General features: G+C 48.5%; 1 protein-coding gene across 1 annotated transcript in view; it reads left to right on the top strand.

Annotated features, from left to right (window-relative positions):
• Positions 1-541: 541 nt before the first annotated feature.
• pkp2 (plakophilin 2) overlaps positions 542-21,783 on the top strand; it is a 70,572-nt gene continuing 49,330 nt past the window's right edge. The window contains exons 1-3 of the mRNA XM_072484853.1: positions 542-816; positions 6,140-6,249; positions 12,466-13,313. Of these exons, the coding sequence (XP_072340954.1) occupies positions 624-816; positions 6,140-6,249; positions 12,466-13,313 (1,151 nt within the window). The 5' untranslated portion in view covers positions 542-623. The remainder of the gene's footprint in view (positions 817-6,139; positions 6,250-12,465; positions 13,314-21,783) is intronic.

The following is a 21,783-nucleotide window of genomic DNA, read 5'->3' as shown; positions in this document are numbered from 1 at the left end:
GCAATTGTTGCTCGCCCCTAGTTGCCCTTGAGAAGGTGGTGGTGAGCTGCCCTCTTGAACCACTGCAGTCCCTGTGATGTAGGTATACCCACAGTGCTGTTAGGGAGGAGGATCCAGGATTTTGACCCAGGTCAGTGGGGTATCCAACCTTGCTCATAGAAGGAGGCCGTTTGGCCCCTCCTGTCTGTGCCAGCTCCTTGAAAATGTGACGCAATCAGCTTGCTCCCCAACGCCCCCTCCTCTTTACTCTTAGTCCGGCAAGTCTTTTGCCCCTTCAATTCTGTATCCAATTCTCCTCTCAAAATGATTATTGAATCGGCTTCCACTGTCCTTTAAGACAATGGGTGCAGATGTAAGATTGCAATGATAGATTCCACATAAAACAGCAGGATCCTAGTTAAAGTGAAAGGAAGTATTTGCATGTGAGGCTGTGAGTTTGCAAATGAGGAAGTTTCCAATGGGAGGGTTGCAATCTGGATTGTATTTGTTGGGGGCGGCTCTGTCTGGTCCATAGACACACCTTTCCTCTGGAATGACATCTGTGGGCGTGGGGACACAGGCAGCACAAACTCGAATCCAGCTCTTCACACCGACTCGCCTTTCCTCTCTGCAAAGATTCCGCAATGGCAATGAGCCCGGACACTTTTATCCGCACGGTGCTGAGCCAGACGCCGCTGTCTGACCGGGACTCCAGTCTCGCTGTTCCTTCCGAGGAGAGACTCAAACTGTCCCGCCTCCAACAGGATGAGAAAAGCTTCCGACTCCGGCAGCAAGTCAGTCTCAGTATGTCCCGGAAGAGCAGGAAACACTCGACAGGTGAGATACATACACACATACACCTTGCCAGTGGAGACACATATACACATATACACGGACAGGTGAGATACATACACCTGGACAGGTGAGATACATACACACATATACCTGGACTGGTGAGACACATACACACATACACCTGGACAAGTGAGATACATACACACATATTCATGGACAGGTGAGATTCGTACACACATATACATGGACAGGTGAGATACATACACCTGGACAGGTGAGATAAATACACACATATACATGGACAAATGAGACACATACACACATACACCTGGACAAGTGAGATACATACACACATATTCATGGACAGGTGGGATTCGTACACACATATACATGGACAGGTGAGATACATACACCTGGACAGGTGAGATACATACACACCTATACATGGACAGGTGAGACACATACACACATATACCTGGATAAGTGAGACACATACACACATACACCTGGATAGGTGATACACATACACACATACACCTGGGATAGGTAAGACACATATACACATACACCCGGGTAAGTACGATACATACGCACATATACATGCACAGGTGAGACATATACACACATATACATGCACGGTGAGGCACATACATACATACACCAGGACAGGTAAGACACATACACCAGGACAGGTGAGACCCATACACCTGGATAGTTGAGATACATACACACATATGCATGGACAGGTGAGACACAAACATATGTACACCTGGACAGGTGAGATACGTACACACATATACATTGACAGGTAAGATACAAACACAGGGTGGCATGGTGGGACGGTGGTTAGCATTGCTGCCTCACGGTGCTGAGTACCCGGGTTCGGTCCCGGCCCCAGGTCACTGTCCGATGGAGTTTGCACATTCTTCCTGTGTCTGTGTGGATCTCACCCCCACAACTCAAAGATGTGCTGAGTAGGAGAATTGACCATGCTAAATTGCCCCTCAATTGGAAAAAGATAATTGGGTACTCTAAATTTATTTTTAAAAAGAGAGATACAAACTCACATACACATATACATGAACAGGTGAGACAGATATACATGTACAGCTGGACAGATGAGATACCTACACACATATATGTGAATAGGTGAGACACATACACATGTATACATGAACAGGTGAGACACATACACACGTATACATGAACGGGTGAGACACATACACATGTACAGCTGGACAGGTGAGATACACATATACGTGAACAGGTAAGATACATTCACATCTATACATGAGCAAGTGAGACATATACATATACATGAATAGGTGAGACACATACACACGTATACATGAATGGGTGAGACACATACACATGTACAGCTGGACAGGTGAGATACATACACATACGTGAACAGGTAAGATACATTCGCATCTATACATGAACAAGTGAGACATATACATATACATGAACAGGTGAGACATACACACGTATACATGAACGGGTGAGACACATACACATGTACAGCTGGACAGGTGAGATACATACACATATACGTGAACAGGTAAGATACATTCACATCTATACATGAACAAGTGAGACATATACATATACATGAATAGGTGAGACACATACATACAAACATCCATGAACAGGTGAGATACATACACACATATACATGAATAGGTGGGACACATACACATGTACAACTGGACAGGTGAGATACATACACACATACATGAACAGGTGAGATACACATCTATTCATAAACAGGTAAGACACATACATGAGACAGATATACACATACATGAACAAGTGAGACATATACACATATCTCTGAGGAACCCACCTACTGAGGTCATTTTACCAGCACCTGGGAGCACCAGATTGCCAACGATTTTAATTGCGACACTATTGGTGGCCGTGCCTTTAGCTGCCTGGGCCTTAAGTTCTGGAATCCTCTGTCCACCTCTCTACCTCAACTTCCTCGTGGCCAAGCTCTTGACCAAGATTTTGGACATCTACCCTAAAGGCTCCTTGCCTGGTTCAGTGTCTGAGTTTTATTTGATAATGGTGCTGTGAAGCAACTTGAACTGTTCCAACACATCTCGGTGCCTTATAAATGCACGTTGCCTTTTGGAGCCTACTTAATTTTCATTTAAATGAACAGATGTTGATGGGAGGCTCCTGATAGGACTCGGTTTTTTCTCACTATCAGGAACAAGACAATCTACCGCATAATGTTAAAAATTATTTTTTGAAATTTAGAGTACCCAATTCATTTTTTCCAATTTAAGGGGCAATTTAGTGTGTTCAATCCACCTACCCTGCACATCTTTGGGTTGTGGTGGCGAAACCCACGCAAACATGGGGAGAATGTGCAAACTCCACACGGACAGTGACCCAGAGCCGGGATCGAACCTGGGACCTCGGCGCCGTGAGACTGCAGTGCTACCACTGTGCCACCGTGCTGCCCTTATGTTAAAAATTCTTGAAGGTCAGTGCTGTATTGCTGGCGGCTGTTGTTAGAGAATGTGGTGACAACACCAAAGCTGTCAAAATAAGTCAGCTGTGTTTTGTTTGCAAGCAAAGGCTTGGGATAAAACTGTTGGGCAGACTTCATGCTGATTTACTTCATTGATTTTAAAAACAAGGTGATTTTAACCACTGGGAATTACAGTTGCCATCTTTCAGAAGTGACATCAAATCAAGGCCCTAGTCTGCCCTCTCAGTTGAGTGCAAAATGTTTTATGGTCACTGTTTCACCAAGTTTGATCGAGTCTATGGCATGGGAAAAGGCCATTCCGCCCAACTGGTTCATGCCGGTGTTTATGCTCCACACAAGCCTCCTCCTAACCCCTCTTCATCTCACACTATCAGAAAATCCTTCTATTCCTTACTTCCTCGTGTGTTTATCCAGCTTCCCCTTAAATACCTCTATACTGTTTACTCCATCCACTCCCTAAGGAGCACACTGCACATTTTGGGGAAAGAAAATTCTCTTGAGTTCTTTATTCTTTACTGAATTCTTTTGGGTAGCACGGTAGCACAGTGGTTAGCACTGTTGCTTCACAGCGCCAGGGACCCGGGTTCGATTCCCGGCTTTATCACTGTCTGGCGTCTGCACGTTCTCCCCGTGTCTGCGTGGGTTTCCTGCGGGTGCTCTGGTTTCCTCCCACAAGGCCCGAAAGACGTGCTTGTTAGGTGAATTGGACATTCTGAATTCTCCCTCAGTGTACCCAAACAGGCGGCTTAGTGTGGCGACTAGATTTTCACAGTAACTTCATTGCAGTGTTAATGTAAGCCTACGTGCGACAATAATAAAGATTATTATTATTATTTTAAAAAGACTTTAAAAAAGGAGTAGTGTTCTTCTCCCTGGGTGCCCGAGCCAATATTTATCCCTTAACCAACATCACTAAAACGGATCATCTGATCATTTATCATGTTGCTGTTTGTGAGATTTTGCTGTGTCAAAATTGCCTGCTGCGTTTCCTACATTACAACAGTGACTACATTTCTAAAGTACTTCTTTAGCTGTGAAGCACTTTGGGGTGTGCTGGGGATATGTAAGGCGCTATATAATTTTTTTTAAATGTATCCAGCCTTGGCATGCGGGTATCCCTGGCAAGACCAGCATTTATTGCCCATCTCTCATGAGAAGATGGTGCTTACCCACCTTCCTGAGCATTGCAGTCCATGCGGTGTAGGTAAACCTATCACGCTCTTAGGGAGGGGAGTTCCAGGATTTGAATCAGCGACGATTAAAGAATGATGATGTTGTTTCAAGTCAGGAATCCTGTCATTTACAGCAGAGGTAAATTAGCTCCAAATGATCGCTGATAGCAATCATTATGACACGCTGCTGTGCTGAATGGGTTCTGAATGTTAATTGCTAGCATTTGAGTGTCGCATTGTAATCATTCCATCATCAATCCCATTCCATCTAGACTTCATGCCATGTTATTCCGTTGTAGAGTGTCTTCATTAGACCAGCTCCATCCAGGATCAACTTTGGATTATTCTATCATACACTGATCCACTTGCTGATTCTAGTTTTACAACAAACCAAGACCCTGAATACCACAGTGCAACACACAGCCTGAACTCTCGGTACATTTGTCCTAAATTCTTCCTGAATTATTTTACACATCAGCGTCTTCAATATTAGCAGGTGAAACTAAGCGGCATTTTGGAGGGGCCAGCTTCTGTATGAATGTCGGAGCTGGGTTCTTTCTCCGAGTTTCTCTGAAAAAAATTGAGCAATTTGGCAATTATTTGTAAACTTTATTCCTCCTTCCCCCATCCCAGCAGATTTTGGTGGGGTGAGGTTCAGACTCCACCCTGTATTTGGAGATCACCCCTGGTGTTTCTCTCGTCTCGATAGTGTCAGTATGGGTAGAGCGTTAACTATTTAGTCAAAAGGGCGAGGGCTCAGGTCTCACGCCAGAAAGTTGAGCACAACATTCAAGCTGAGATTTCAGTGGCCCACCAGCCATCGAAGGTGGATGTTAAAGATCTCATGGCATTATATCGAAGACAAGTGGGGGTCCTTATGGTAACCTCACCAACAGTTATCCCTCTATCAACATTAAAAACAAATGATCCGACTATTTATCACATTGCTGTTTGTGGGATCTTGCAAATTAGCTTCCATGTTTCCTACATTACAACAGTGACACTTTAAAATTCTCCAAAGGATGGCACCTCAGGCAGTGCAGCGCTCCCTCAATAATGCACCGAAATGTAATCTTAGATTGTGTTGAAGCCGCCAGAGCAGGGTTTGAACCAAGAATCTTCTGAATCAAAATGTTATCAAGTGAGAAAATCCTTACAGAAAACTGTACTAAATAACCACTTCCTTGTTTTGTACCAGAAGAAGTGTACACAGGGTAAACTTCCAATTAATACATTGAAACCGTATGAACCCTTTGTGGCCTAGATCATCTCTAACCTCTAATCTCCTCCAGCCTACAAACCTCCTAGATCTCTGTGCTGCTCCAATTTTGACCTCGTGCTCATTTCTGATTTTCATTGTTCCACCATTGGTGGCTCTAGAATTCCCTTCCTAAATCTTTCTGACTCTCCACCTCCCTCTCCTTTGGCCACCTCTTTGGAGAAGCTTTTGGTCACCAGCCCTATTAGCTACTCAAGTGGCTCATTGTTAAATTGTGCCTGATGATTGCTCCAGTGAAGTGTCGAGTTATTGTGTATAAAATCGCTGCTTCCTCTCATTGCAAAGCTTCAACTCTAGGACAATGTTTTGCCAGGTGCATTGTAGTTTATAGAGCTTACAAAACCTTACAACCTGTTGTGTGGTCTGCGTAATATTGTGATGGAATTGCTAACAGTACCATTTTATTTCTAGATCGGATGCAGCGGACTCTCAGTGCCCCTGACTACTTTAGCAGCATCACAACCTCTCGGTTTGAATATCCCACCCTGCCACTGTCAAAGCCACAATATGGTTACACCAAGGTATGCCACTGGTGAATGTTTGTTATTCATTGAGACAGAATTATTCCATTGGTCTAGGACAAAGGGACACAACTTCAAAATCAGAGCATTAAGGAGTTTTCTTTTAGCATATTTTCACATCCACATGGTTTGTTACCCCTTGGGGAACATTGGAGGGAGGATTCCCAAGCTGATTATTGGCCCATTGAACCGGTTTATGAATGCTCCTTCCGTGGCCAACAAGTCCTGACGTTGGACTTAAACCCAGAGCTTCTGGTCCTGAGGTAGGAATGCCACAAGGCCACCCATTCAGGAGTGAAATTAGGAAACACTTCTTCATGCAAAAGATGGGAGAAGTGTAGAACTCTCTCCCACAATAATAGATGATAGCCCAGTGAATTTCGAATCAGAGTTGCTTTATGAATCAAGGATTTAAGGGATGTGGAGGCAAGGGAGCTGGATGGAGTTAGGATAGAGATCAGCCATGATCTCTGTAAATGATGGAAGAGTTTTGAGGGGCTGAATGGCCTTCTCCTGTTCCTGTGTTCCGAGTGCTGCCGGTAATATATGGGGTCTGTTAACTTTTACATTTTCGATTACTTTAATGCTGTTTTTTTCTTACAATACATTGGGCATAGTGAGTCCAGGACACCAAGCACAGGTTCTGAGTCTTTCCATGGCAACCTGTGCAACCTAATTTGGTTCACTTATTGAAATAACAGGACTGAAAGAAAACAACTTGCAGGTACATAACACCTTTTATGACCTCAGCATTGTCAAAAAAGCTTTATAGACATTGAAAAGGTTTGAAATAGTCACTGTTGTAAATTAGAACATAGAACATAGAACATTACAGCGCAGTACAGGCCCTTCGGCACTCAATGTTGCGCCGACCTGTGAAACCACTCTAAAGCCCATCTACACTATTCCCTTATTGTCCATATGTCTATCCAATGACCATTTGAATGTCCTTAGTGTTGGCGAGTCCACTACTGTTGCAGGCAGAGCATTCCACGCCCTTACTACTCTCTGAGTAAAGAACCTACCTCTGACATCTGTCTTATATCTATCTACAAGTGACACTTTTCTTTTTACTCCCAAATCTCATCATCTTAGTTACATTCAAATCCCTCTATGATCTTGACCGTCCTTAACACTGTAGCCTTAGCCAGCTCTAAAATCTTCAGATATCTATGTGGCTCTGAATTTGGCTTCCTGAGCATCTCCGATTTTAATTGCTCCAACAATAGCGGCCGCACCTTCAGTCATCATCGTCCGAACTCTCTTCTTAAACTTCTCCCCCTCTCTTCCCTCCTTTAAGATGCTCCTTAAAACGTACCTTTTTGCCCAAGCCTTTGATCACCTGACCTAATATCGCCGTATGTGACCCAGTGCCCAATTGCTCCTGTGTAGCGCCTTTGGATGTTTTATTACATTAAGGTGCTATGTAAATGCAAATTGCTTGTTTTGTTCTTGTGTTGCTGTCTCTTTCTCTCAGCAATTTGTTTAAGATGCCAGTCCTTGATCATTCCTCCCCACCTCCATCCACTTTCCTTAGATTACTCAGTTACATCAGAGGAGTCTGAGGCATTAATCTTTATGGGCCATATACTAAATTACCAAACTGCCCATTTGAGGATGTGATGTGAACACTGATGCAGAGAGGATGCTTTAGGCTCTAGCCATCAGGGAGATTGCACACCAGGGTTTCTCCTAGCACAGGGGTCTGTTAACTTTTACATTTTCGATTACTTTAAAGCTGTTTTTTTCTTACAATACATTGGGCATAGTGAGTCCAGGACACCATCCAGGACATCTTGTATCTGTCCGGTCAGATTCTTTTAGCCTTTTAAACAACTCAACCAGATTGCTCTTCATCTTCTAAACATGAGAGAATATAAGCCACGTTGATCCAAGGTACTGAGTGGTTCATGAATGGAGGGATGAAATTGGGAAGTAAGGAAGTTATGATGGATCCTTAATTACACCGAGCACTGTAAGCAGTTCTGGTTTCCAAATCAGATTCCCTAGGAGCTGTGACAAAGAGTCATCCAGACTCGAAACGTTAGCTCCCTTCTCTCTCCACAGATGCTGTCAGACCTGCTGCGACTGTCCAGTACTTTCTGTTTTTGTCCCATGGTTGATCCCGGTTATGGAGGGAGTTTCTTATGAGGAGAGGTTGAGTAGGTTGGGCCTGTAATCATTGAAGTTTTGAAGAATGAAAGGCACTTTATTGAGACATATCGGATTCTCAGGGGGTTTGACAGGGTAGATGCCGAGAGGTTGTTTCTCCTTGTGGGAGAGTCTAGGACTAGAGGGCATAATCTCAGAGTAAGGGGTCACCCATTTAAGACAGAGATGAGGAGAAATTTTTTCTCTCAGAGGATAATGAACCTATGGAATTCTTTACCGCAGAGAGCTGTAGAGACTGGGTCATTAAGTATGTTAGAATTATAGAATTTACAGTGCAGAAGGAGGCCATTCGGCCCATTGAGTCTGCACCGGCCCTTGAAAAGAGCACCCTATGTAAGCCCACGCCTTCACCCTACTCCCGTAACCCAGAAACCCCACCTAACCTTTTTGGACACTAAGGACAATTTATCATGGCCAATCTACCTAACCTGCACACCTTTGGACTGTGGGAGGATACCAGAGCAACCGGAGTGTGGTAATACCAGGTATTGCGGTACCAGAGAGAGGAATGACCATTGGGTAGACCGCGGGGTCTACCATTGGGCAATGTACATAGCCCCGCCCTGAGAGGCGGGGTATAAGAACCAATGCCGTCCCAGCAGCCGTCACTTCTGTAACTTCGCTGCTGGGTACAGTTCTATCTGATTAGAGCTGAATCGATATGACTCCACGTGGAGTCAAGCGTATTGATTGCGTATCAATTTAATCAGATACGGAGGAAAGCCACAGAGACGTGGGGAGAACGTGCAGACTCCGCACAGACAGTGACCCAAGCCGGGAATCGAGTCTGGGACCCTGGAGCTGTGAAGCAACTGTGCTAACCACTATGCTACCATGCTGCCCCAGTACAAGGCTGAGATAGATGGAATTTTAACCAGTAAGGGAATCAAGGGTTATGGGGTTAAGGCTGGAAAATGGAGTTGACAATAATCATAACAAATCAGTCGTGATCTCTTTAAATGACAGAGCAGACCCGATGGGAAAAATGGCCTACATCTGCCCCTATGTGTTATGGTCTTATTATAAAAAGGATATAGTGGCATTTGAGAACATGCAAAGATGATTGCCAGAGATACTACCAGCATTGAGAGGTATAAGGTATCAGGAGGGATTCAACAAGCTGGCCTTCTTTGGAAAGGAGAAGACTGAGGGGTCATCTGAAAGAGGTGTATAAAATGATGATCAGGTAGATAATCACAAAGATGTTTGAGGGAGTGTCCAGAACTAGGGGCCATCAATATAAGACAGCCACTGGTAAGTCTAATTGGGAACTCAGGAAAAACACCTTCACCCAGAGAGTGGTGAGAAAGTGGATTTTGTTACTGCAGGGAGTAGTTAAAGTGAAAAGCATGAATCTTGCTAAAGGGAAGCTAGATAAACAAAGGAAAGAAATGAACACAGGGTGAGGTGACGGAAGGTGGGAGGGGATCATGTGAAGCTCAAAACCTACGGACCTGACCTGTTTCTGTAGTGTAACTTGTATGCAGTCTTTGTAAGCATTCATAAATGCTACAAGAGTTTGATCCAGCAATTAGGTGTACACAGATTATTTGGGCTATCTGTGCGCTCCCCATTTTCACAGGCCCCGTCAACTGCTCGGGTTAATCTGCCCGTGAGATTTCAATCACAGAGCTGTGCCTTTTAAGAGTGTGTTTGGTGTCTTTTACCAAGTCCTGGTCTTTAATGAATGAAAGGACATTTTGTTTGTAATGTAGTATCAGATTGCTTCATATTCTGACAATGGGCTGCTAAAATCTGTGCACTGTGCACATTTTCTGTGTCTATCTACCCGAAAACTGATTCAACTTGTTTTAACACTGCACTAACCCTGTGGGCATTTACGGATGAAACAACATTCATTAGCTATCAATCAAAGAAATATCTACAATTTTCCCCTGATTTTGTTACCTTTTCTTTTTGTTCTGTTAGTCAGCCTCCTTTAGTTTGGGCATGTCACTTTTATAAGTTTGCTTCTATTGATGGCCTCTCCCATTGGCAGGGGATGCCTCTCTGCTTTGAAAATTGCAGTCAGCTCAATCGGGATGAGAATGGAGTGGGTTAGTCACACATTACATTTCAACTGGCCCCTTCTCCAATGACGGATGGCGTTAAAATCCTCAGCAATAAGTTGAATCGCAAAAATGCCAATGAAGACAAAGGGGCACAGATACCAAAACAAAATGTCTACTGTTAGATGTGATCATGATTGGACAGAACTTGTTGAAGAACCCTGAGTGCACTAATAATAATTATAATAATAATCTTTATTGTCACAAGTAGTCTTACATTTAACACCAATGAAGTTACTGTGAAAAGCCTCTAGTCTCCACATTCCGGCGTCTGTTCAGGCACACAGAGGGAGAATTAGAATGTCCAAATTACCTAACAGCACGTCTTTGGTGACTTGTGGGCGGAAACCAGAGCACCCGGAGGAATCCCACGCAGACATGGGGAGATCATGCAGACTCCGCACTAGACAGTGGCCCAAGCTGGGAATCGACCCTGGTGCTGTGAAGCAACAATGCTAACCACTGTACTACCATGCCGTACTAACAACCAATTTAAGATAATTAACCAAGCTCATAACATGATTCATTTACACGTGACAGAAGTGACACATGTTCATACACAGGGATCTGTTCTCTGCAAACAAGAGGGGCGAGATTCTCCGTTTCTGAGACGAAGAATTCGTGGACTTTCACGACAGCAAAACTGGTGCTTCACCTGGAACGATTCCGCTGCTGTGGAGGGGCTAGCACCAGTGCCACGTGAAACACAATTGATCCCAATGAAAAACAGTGCGGGGTTCGCTGGGTCCACGACCAACACTTGGGAGGTTGACAAGCTGCATATACACATTACAATCCCCAAACACATTCATCCCAGCCAACATGATGGCACTGGTTGTGCTGTTGTGCGCCCATACAGCTGATGGGTCAGCTGGGGCCAGAGGGCACCGAGTGAGGTGCCCTGGGGGGACACCTACATGACTCGAGACACAAAGTTCACAGTGGGCTGTTAGCGGCGTGCACAGCTGCATGGCTGCCTTGCAGGCTGCGGCAATGGTGTTCCTTCCCCATCCACCCCCACCCACAGCTCACCTCCTAGCCACCCCCCATTACTCCCACCGGCCCTGGCAGAAGTCCCCCAGCCAGCGGCACAACTGTCCGCAAACTATGGCAATGTTGGTGCCCCTCTCTCTCCCTCAGCAGCCATAATGCCAGTTTCACGATTTTTAAAAACACAAGTGAACCGCGCAATCGGGAACTCGGCCCATTGGAGGCGGCGAATCGCAGAGGCCCCAGAGAATACAGGGTCAGGCCCCCTATGCAAACGGTGTTCACCATAAATCATTCCGGAACACATTGACGCCACTGTCGAGGTGATGGAGAATTGCGACTTAGCGTCAAATCGGTGCCCGCCACGATTTGCTGTCTGAACCTATTCTCCACCCAATCGCCTTTCACAATTTCCACGTTGGCCCATGGAGAATGCCACCCGAGGAATATGTTCAAGCCTTGCACCTTTAGTTTCCCCATTGCTTTCTCCGTGGCAACGCCTCAGCCAATCAGAGTTGACTTGCCTACCAACCAACATCTAAAATTGTGATTGTTTGAAATTTGGCATTCTTGCATTTTTCCTGATGGGTGCAAGATGAAAAGCTTCAGCAACATGTCCCCCTTTTCAGCAAGGTTCAAGTTCTCTTCTACCAAGTGACTGTTTAGATCCAGAATGGTGAAAGGGGGGTCGATCCAGAACTGGCATCGAGGAACACCGTGTCACATGATCAGTAAAGGGGTATATGTCGGAATATAAAAGCCACTTGGAACTGAAAGATTCAGGTTATTGGGGAATGAATCTCTGGATGTGTTTTTTATTTTTTCTTAGCATGTGAACTTTACTGGCAAGGTCAATATTTATTGTTCATCCGTAACTGCCCTTGAAGAGGTTTTCCCTTACCTGAAGGTATCTTTGTTATTTTTTGTTGACCTGTTACTTGTGCTTTCTGTGCTGTTAAATTGACTATCTTGTATCTTTCAACAGACCCCAGAACCTGCCAGTTACACAATTAGTGGAGGATATGGAGCTGCACAGTTTTCCTCAGGGACCAGTCGATTCTTGTCCCAAGGTCTGCAGAACCAAACGATAAAACCAACTCACCGCATCGAGATTTCCCCGGACAACAGCCCGGTTTTGTCTCGCAGTCGCCCGCAATTGGAATCAAGATTTTCGAGAAAAGGGATGGTGGGGAGAGACCTCACCATGTCCTACGGTCGACGTGGCCTCTATGTTGAGAAAAGGTTGGGTAGTCAGATGGGAAACACGAAGCGTGTTTTGCACAGTAACGCGAGATACACTCAACCTGAGGTTGTTGTCACTCCCCGGCCAACTTTCGTCAACAGGGCTTCCTCTCAGAGTTCCCAGAGGCACGTAGTCAGCATGAGCCAGGAGCCCCAATCCTCCGTGAGTGTTCTTGATGACAGTTTTCCAACCAGCCCTGTCATAAACTTCCGTCCGGGACTCAGCCAAAGCATGTCGAGGATCTATGAGAGTAACCAATCCCAGGCCCTGCATCAACAGCCAGAGGGAATTACTTCTAGTTACCATGGCTTTTCTCAAAGGAGGGAGGCCCAGATAGTAAACAGGTCCAACTGGAACCAAACATCCTACCAGACTCATTCGTCTACCGCCAACAACGCTGTAGCGACTCAGGAGCTAGCGCCAATGGAGGTTCTGACAGTGGAGGCCCAGGTTGAGACTCAGATCCAGGCTGAGATGCAAGCTCAGACACAGGAGTGCCAGGCTCAAGCTCAGGCCCAAAGCAACTATCAGGCATCAGCTTACCAGGAAAACTATGAAATGCAAGGAAGGCACGCAAGCTTTACTGAAAGGTAATTAATGTCAGCGGTGAGGGAGTAAACTGACAAGTAAGGCCAGTTTTATCACCTGACGTAACTCCCATACCACGCCTGCTAAATCTGAAGCAGCGTTGGCTATTTTCTGTTTCAATTTCAGGGGGAGATTCTGGCTGAATTATTTCATATTTCTCAATACTGTAACTAATATTCCTTAGTCTCAGTGGGAGTTATGATACTGGAATGATATTAGATATAAAGGGGTTATATGGCAAACCTTGGGAAGCTGGACTTGTTCTTTTTGGAGTAGAGAAGGAGTAGAGAAGATTTAACAGATGTGTTCAAAATTATGAGGGCTTAGGGCAGCATGGTGGCGCAGTGGTTAGCATTGCTGCCTCACGGCGCCGAGGCCCCAGGTTCGATCCCGGCTCTGGGTCACTGTCCGTGTGGAGTTTGCACATTCTCCCTGTGTTTGTGTGGGTTTTGCCCCCACAACCCAAAGATGTGCAGGGTAGGTGGATTGGCCGCGCTAAATTGCCCCTTAACTGGAAAAAATGAATTGGGTACTCTAAATTTTTTTTTTTTTAATTATGAGGGGTCAAGATATAATAAGGAGAAACTCTTTCCCGTGGCAGGAGGGTTGGCAATCAGACATAGACTGAAAGCAAAAGAACTAGAGGGGAGATGAGGAAAATTAGTTTCAATTAGTGAGTTGTTGTGATCTGGAAGGTGCTGACTGAAAGGGCAGTGGGAGAAGATTCAACGAGAGCTCTCCAAAAAAGAGAATTGGATAAATGGCTGAAGGATTTAAAATTGGAGGACTGTGAGGAAAAAGCTGGGTGAGTGGAATCAACTGGAAAGCTTTGCAAAGAACAGGCCCAGGCAGAATGGGCCGAATGGTCTCGTCCTGTGCTTTTTATTCTGTGTCGCCTTTGTACCTGGTGAAATGTTTTATGCTTTGGAATTGGTCTTGTAAACAACTTACCAGCACAAAAGTATGCACAGGTAAGGGAGGCTCTTCAACACATTACAACGTCGGATGGCCTTTTGAAAGACTCCATTGTGCTGAATGGAGCCGTGGTATTGGGATGCATGTGGCAGCCACTGTGTTTTCTCCAAGTAGAGAATCATTATATGTTTAGGGAGCTGCCTGCTTAATATGTCTGCCAGCGAATCACGTGTCACAAACAGACGACACCCCCCACTCCCACTGATGATGCACAAATGACTCACAAGGGGCTTTGGATCAAAAGTGAAGGTATTCATGAAACCAAACACCAGGCCATGGGCGAGATTCTCCACTCCCGCGCCGGTTGGGAGAATTGCCTGGGCCACCACAATTTCCCGGGACGCCGGTCCGACGCCCTCCCGCGATTCTCCCAAGCGGTGGGAACGGCCCCGTCGAGTTCCGCGGGCCGGAGAATCGCCGGAGACACCCAAAATGGCGATTCTCCGGCACCCCTGCTATTCTCAGGCCCGGATGGGCCAAGCGGCCAGGCCAAAACAGCGGGTTTCCCCGGCGCCGTTCACACCTGGTCGCTGCCGTCGGGAACAGCGCGGGAACGCTGGGGGGGCGGCCTATGGGGGTGAAGGGGGATTCCTGCGCCGGGGGATACCTCAAATGTGAGATGGCCCGCGATCGGTGCCCCCCGATCGTCAGGCCGTCCTCTCTGATGGAGGACCTCCTTCCTTCCGCGGCCCCGCAAGATCTGTCCGCCATCTTCTTGCGGGGCAGACTCGGAGAGGACGGCAACCACGCATGCGTGGGTGACGCCAGTTATGTGGCGCCAGCCGCGTAATGTATGCGGCGCCGCCTTTACATGGCGACAAGGCCTGGCGCGTGTAGATGACACGGCCCCGATCCTAGCCCATTATCGGGCCCTGAATCGGTCGGGATAGGGGCCGTTTCGCGCCGTCGTGGTTCACGACGGCGTGGGCACTTTGGCGCGGGCGTGGAGAATCCCGCCCCATGAGCCCACTGAGAAATCAGGTGAACCAACAGCATTTCAAATACCCACTTTAACTTTGTAAAACATCACAAGCTGTTTAACAGGAGAGTCATCAAACTAAATTTGACCATACCACATACAGATATTTGGACAAATGATTTGTCAAAGATGTCGCTTTTAAGGAGCATCTTAAAGCAGGAGCGAGAGGACGGGGGGCTTTAATAATAATCGTTATTAGTGTCACAAGTAGGCTTACATTAACACTGCAGTGAAGTTACTGTGAAAAGCCCCTAGTCACCACACTCCGGCGCCTGTTCGGGTACACAGAGGGAGAATTCAGAATGTCCAATTCACCTAACAAGCACGTCTTTCGGGACTTGTGGGAGGTAATCGGAGCACCCGGAGGAAACCCACGTGGACACGGGGGAATGGGCAGATTCTGCATAGACAGTGATCCAAGCCAGGAATCAAACCCGGATCCCTAGCGCTGTGAAGCAACAGTGCTAACCACTGTGCTACCGTTCCGCCCATGTCTTCTGTGCCGAGGTTTAAGAGGGAACTCCAGAGTTCAGGATGAAGTTGACCAAAGACACAGCCACCATAATGGAACATAATAAGCCAGAATCAAAATTAGAAGTGATCATTGGGAGTTTGAGAATAGAGATTTTGTGTGCTCCCATTTTCCATTTACTTATTCCGATTATTCACTCCCTCGATATGAAATTATTCAGTGGGAGTACAGACTCCATAAAATTGCTACAGTGCAGAAGGAGGCCATTCAGCCCATTGAGTCTGCACCAATCCTCTGATAGAGCACCCTACATAGGCCCACCACCCTGCCCTATCCCCATAACCCCACCTAACATGCATTTCCATGAACATTAAGGGGCAATTTAGCATGGCCATTCCATCTAAACTACGTGGTCGGAATTCTCTGAAATCCCGGCCAAGTATTGACGCCGGCTTCAAAGCCGCCATGAGCGACGCCAGCGTCAACGGGCCTCCAGGCCCAGGCACTCAGCCCTTCCTAGGGGGCTAGAACGGCGCCGGAGTGCTGTCCACTGCTCCGGCGCCGAAAGCCGGCGCGCCATGGCCGGCGCGGGTCCACACATGTGTGCGCCATGGCCAGCGCGGGTCCACACATGTGTGCGCCATGGCCGGCGCGGGTCCACACATGTGTGCGCCATGGCCCGCGCGTGTCCGCGCATGCGTGTGGGTTGCTGTCTCCGCGCCGGGCCCTGGGCACAATGGCGGAGCCCTACAGGGGCACGGCGTGGAGGAACATAGGACCCCCGCGGAATGCGGAGTTGTGAGGAGTCGTGGTCGCTGTTCTGAAGGCGATCACGGGCCTGGTCACCGTGGAGGCCCCCCCGGAGTCGGAACCCCCGCCCCCTCACCAGGACGGCCCCGCAACCAGAACTCCGAGGTCCATCCGAATGGGTAGGACCATCCGTAACCCACTGCGCCGGGACTCAGCCGAACTCAGCGGGCACTCGGCCCGTCGAGTACGGAGAATCGCCACGGGGACCGCTTTCATCGACCCCCGACAGGCGCGTCGGTGGCCGCGTGGGCGTGATTGGCGCTGATTCTCCGGTCGCTGGAGAATCGGCGGCCCGGCGTCGGAGAGGCGTGGCGCGATCCACGCGGGATCGGAGAATCCCGGCCCACATTTTTGGACTGTGGAAGGAAACTGGAGCACCCAGAGGAAACCCCACGCAGACAAGGGGAGAACGTACAAATTCCACATAGACAGACACCCAAGGCAGGAATTGAACCCGGGTCCCTGTCAGAGCTTCAGTACTGAGGGAGCACTGCACTGTCGGAGATTCAGCACTGGGGAGTGCGGCATTGTTGGTGGGTCAGTACTGAGGGAGCAATGCACTGTCAGAGGTTCAGTTCTGAGGGAGTGCTCCACTGTTTGAGCATCAGCACTGAGGGAGCACTGCGCTATCAGGTTCAGCCCTGAGGGAATGCTGCACTGTTGGAGGGTCAGTACTGGGGAACACTGCACTGTCAGAGGATCAGTACTGAGGGAATGCTGAAGTGTTGGAGGTGCTTTCTTTCAGATGTTGTATCAAATTACTATTCTCTCTGAAGGGAATTTCACCTCAAGGGCGGCACAGTGGCACAGTTGTTAGCACTGCTGTCTCACAGCGTCAGGCACCGGGGTTCAATTCTGGCTTTGGGTGACTGATTGTGTGGAGGTTGCACCTTCTCCCCGTGTCTGCATGGGTTTCCTCTGGATTCTCCGGTGACCTCCCACAGTCCAAAGAAGTACAGGTTAGGTGTACTGACCATGCTAGATTGCCCCTTAGTGTCCAAGGGTGTGTAGGTTAGGTGGGGTTATGGGGATGGGGTGGGGGAGTGAGTCTAGGTGGGTGTTCTTTCAGAGGGTCAGTGCAGACTCGATGGGCCAAATGGCATCCTTTGGCACTGTAGTAATTCTATAGGTCTATGGATCCAAGTGGATGCAAAAGGCCCCACAGCCCCGATTTGAAGAGAGGCAGGGGAGTGTTCTGGCCAGTATGAAACCATCAACCAACTTCACTAAAATCTGATCATTATCACATTGCTGTTTGTGGGAGCTTGCTGTGCTCAAACAATTAGGCTACTACATTTCCGACAACACTTCACAAGAACTTTAGGACACTCTGAGGTTGTGGAAAATGAGTTGAAAATGCAAGTTCTTTCCTTTGCATTAGAATTAGCAAATGTAGGGAAATCTGCTCCCGCATCAGAAACAAATGTTTGCAAATGCAGCAGCAAACATCAGGGTGTTTGATTTCCTCCCAATGCAGTAAAGGATAAGGGATAACAGATATCACGTGATCAAGTTAAGAATTTGGACCCCATGTTCCTTAGGAGACCGGGAGGGAATTCCAATCTGCCTTGCTTCCATTTAAATCATTTTTATTGCCTGTTCAGTAGGTCTCACAAAGTGGTTCTGAACCTTGTTTGGTTGAATATTAACTATTTATTGATAAGATATCTATGTACATATATACAGGGTGGAGCCCAAGCCCTGAGCTAATTCCATGCTTGCTTCTACACTGGTCCCTGTCCAGCAGCGCAGCATGAAAGCCAGGAGACCCCGCTCCCGAGGTCTAGCTGACTCGCAACGCCTCGTGAGATTCAATGCAAGGGCCGGGATCAATTTTTTGGCAAATCTGAATATTAGAGCAAGGCAGAATCTAATGTGCAGATTCCCAAGGTACCTGAGGCTTTGAGATTCAAACCCTTCACCTCGCGGACCTCGGGAGAACGCCGTTTGGTACAGGTCCCCACGAATAGGCACCAGTCAGGCACTCCTGGGGCTCTCCAAGGAGATTGGAGGCCCCCAGTGGCATGCCCTTTGGGCAGGGTGGTGCCCTGGCACTGCCAGCTAGCAAGGTCACGGCCAGGTTGGTGGTGATGATCTGTCCCCACACCCCCACTACTTGCCTTCAAACAACCGCGCAACCTCAAACAAAGCATTGTTTGCAGCAAACTACCCAGCTTTCAGAACAGCGACCACGACACCACACAACCCTGCCATTGCAATCTCTGCAAGACGTGCCAGATCATCGACATGGGTATCACCATTATACGTGAGAACACCATCCACCAGGCACGCGGTACATACTCTTGCAACTCGGCCAACGTTGTCTACCTCATACGCTGCAGGAAAGGATGTCCTGAAGTGTGGTACATTGGTGAGACCATGCAGACGCTGCGAAAACAGTGAACGGACATAGCGCGACAATCGCCAGGCAGGAATGTTCCCTTCCACTCGGGGAGCACGTCAGCAATCAAGGGTATTCAGCCTCTGATCTCCGGGTAAGCGTCTTCCAAGACGGCCTTCAGGATGCGGGACAACGCAGAATCGCCGAGCAGAAACATATGGCCAAGGTCTCCACACATGAGTACGGCCTCAACCAGGACTTTGGATTCATGTTGCAGTACATTCATCCCCACCATCTGGCCTGGGCTTGTGAAATCCTACCAACTGTCCTGGCTTGAGACAATTCACACCTCTTTAACCTGGGGTTACCTCTGTCTCTGGATCTGTAAAGACTTAATTACCTGCAAATACTCGTATTCTAAGCATTGTCTTGCATCTTTGACTTTGTCTATACACATGTTTCTGGAACATACCTCTTCACTCACCTGAGGAAGGAGCAGTGCTCCGAAAGCTAGTGATTTGAAACAAATCTGTTGAACTTTAACCTGGTGTTGTAAGACTTCTTACAGTGCTCACCCCAGTCCAACGCCGGCATCTCCACCTCATTGTATTTCCGGCCGTCGTACAGTAAATTGGTGCTGTCGTCTTCATCATTGTGCACCCATTGGTATTCCTTCCAGTTTACCACGACTATCACCTCCTCACTCACCCCGTCCCTCCACCACTTCACTCTTTATTCTTTCACAAGATGTGGGGCTGGTTTCTCAGTTTAGGAGACTAAGTCCCCACACCGGTGTTTTACGCCAGGAAAACTGGTGCAAAATGGCCACCGATTTCCTGCTCCAGGGGGGTTAGCAGGGAGGCAGCGTAGAGCTCCCAGATGTAGCTGCCGATATGGCCTGGAGCATTGCCGGGTCCGTGGCCGCACATGCACACGGCGGCGGCCTGCAGCGGCCGCGCCATGCTTCATGGCGGACTCAGTCGCGGACCCAGACCACAAAAATAGCCCCCACTTCGGCTGCTCGCGGACCCCGGCTCCCCCCCCCCCCCCACACTGTCCCAAGCCCCAAACAATGCCCCCTCCTGCCTATGGATCGACCCTCCCCAGACTATGGCGGCGCTGGACTGAGTCCACAGCCGCCACGCTGAGTTCACGATGGGTGAAACCACATGTGTCCCATGCCGTTGGGAACTCGGCTGGTCGGGAATGGAGCATCGCGGAGCGGGCCGCAGGCAATGGCCTGAGACCATGGATACAGTGTGCGGCGTACTCTACATCACTTTTCGGGGGCGGAGCTTAGCAAAAGCGGCGCCGCTCCCGATTTTGGCGCCATCGGGGATTCTCCGCCCCGTTGCCGAACGCGATTTCAGGGATCGGAGAATCCAGCCCGTGGACATCACTGGTAACGCCAGAATTTGATGCCCATCCCTAATTCCCTTTGAACTGAGTCTTGTTCAGTAATTTCCGAGGGCATTTAAGAATCGCACACATTGCTGTGGGTCTGGAGTCACATGACTGGGTAAAGACGGCAGATTTCTTCCCCCAAGGGGAAATTAGTGAATCTTTTACCACAATTGATCACCATTACTAAGACTAACAATATATTCCAGATTTATTAATTGAATTTAAATTCCACCACCTGTGTGGTGGGATTTGAACCCATGGACCCAGACCCTTAGCCAGAGCCTCTGGTTGGTGGTCCAGTGGTGTTAACCCTATTCCTCCTTCTCCCCTTAGGGAAGACCGCGAGGTAGTGAGGGCTCAAGGGTTGGAAGCGGGACAGCAAGAGGGGTCATGATTGGGAGGTGAATGAGATGGTGATTGAGGCAACGAATGAGGTAGTTTTTTGATGCAGGCAGTTACCTGTGCCATTGCTGGCTGAGGTGTCACGGGCACTGGACGTGTGGTGACTGCACCCCCCGCAGTTGCAGTGACAGCAAGCTCCTCCAATCTTTAATCAGTGATGTTTTCACTCTCGAAGGCAGAAAATAATTGTCAAATCTAAGGTGTCTGAACCCAATAAAAGAAAGATTTGCCAGGAATGTCAGCCTGGATTCTGAGCTCAAAGCCATAACTTTCTGATTCAGTACAATAGTCCTCCCCGTGGAGCTACAGTTGATATTTGTACACCAGGGGCGTCATTCTCCGACCCCCCAGCGGGTCGGAGAATGGCCGTTGGCCGCCGTGAATCCCGCCCCCGCCGAAGTCTCCGGTACCGGAGATTGGGCGGGGGCGGGAATTGGGCCTCGCCGGTTGGCAGGACCCCCCACTCAATTCTCAGGCCCGGATGGGCCGAAGTCCCGCCCAGAAATTGCCTGTCCCGCCGGCGTAAATCAAAGCTGGTATTTACCGGCGGGACCAGGCGGCGTGGGCGGGCTCCGGGGTCCTGGGGGGGGGCGCGGGGCGATTGACCCCACCGATCCGCGGGCGGGCCTGTGCCGTGGGGGCACTCTTTCCCTTCCGCCTCCGCCACGGCCTCCACCATGGCGGAGGCGGAAGAGACTCTCCCCACTGCGCATGCGCGGGAAACTGTCGGCGGCCGCTGACGCTCCCGCGCATGCGCCGCATTTCCGCGCCAGCTGGCGGGGCACCAAACGCCATTTCCGCCAGCTGGCGGGGCAACAAACGCCATTTCCGCCAGCTGGCGGGGCGGAAATCCCTCCGGCGCCAGCCTAGCCCCTCAATGTTGAGGCTCGGCCCCCAAAGATGCGGAGCATTCCGCACCTTTGGGCCGGCGCGATGCCCGTCTGATTGGCGCCGGTTTTGGCGCCAGTCGGCGGACATCGCGCCGTTGGGGGAGAATTTCGCCCCAGGTTCCTGCAGACATGATAAATGAACCTGAATTCAAAATAGTTAGAAAAGAATGGAATCCCTACAGTGCAGAAGGAGGCTATT

The sequence above is a fragment of the Scyliorhinus torazame genome, chromosome 19 (assembly GCF_047496885.1).
Source record: "Scyliorhinus torazame isolate Kashiwa2021f chromosome 19, sScyTor2.1, whole genome shotgun sequence".
NCBI lineage: Eukaryota > Metazoa > Chordata > Chondrichthyes > Carcharhiniformes > Scyliorhinidae > Scyliorhinus > Scyliorhinus torazame.
The sequence above is the reverse complement of the archived record's forward strand: the minus strand, read 5'-3'. Positions and strand labels throughout refer to the sequence as shown.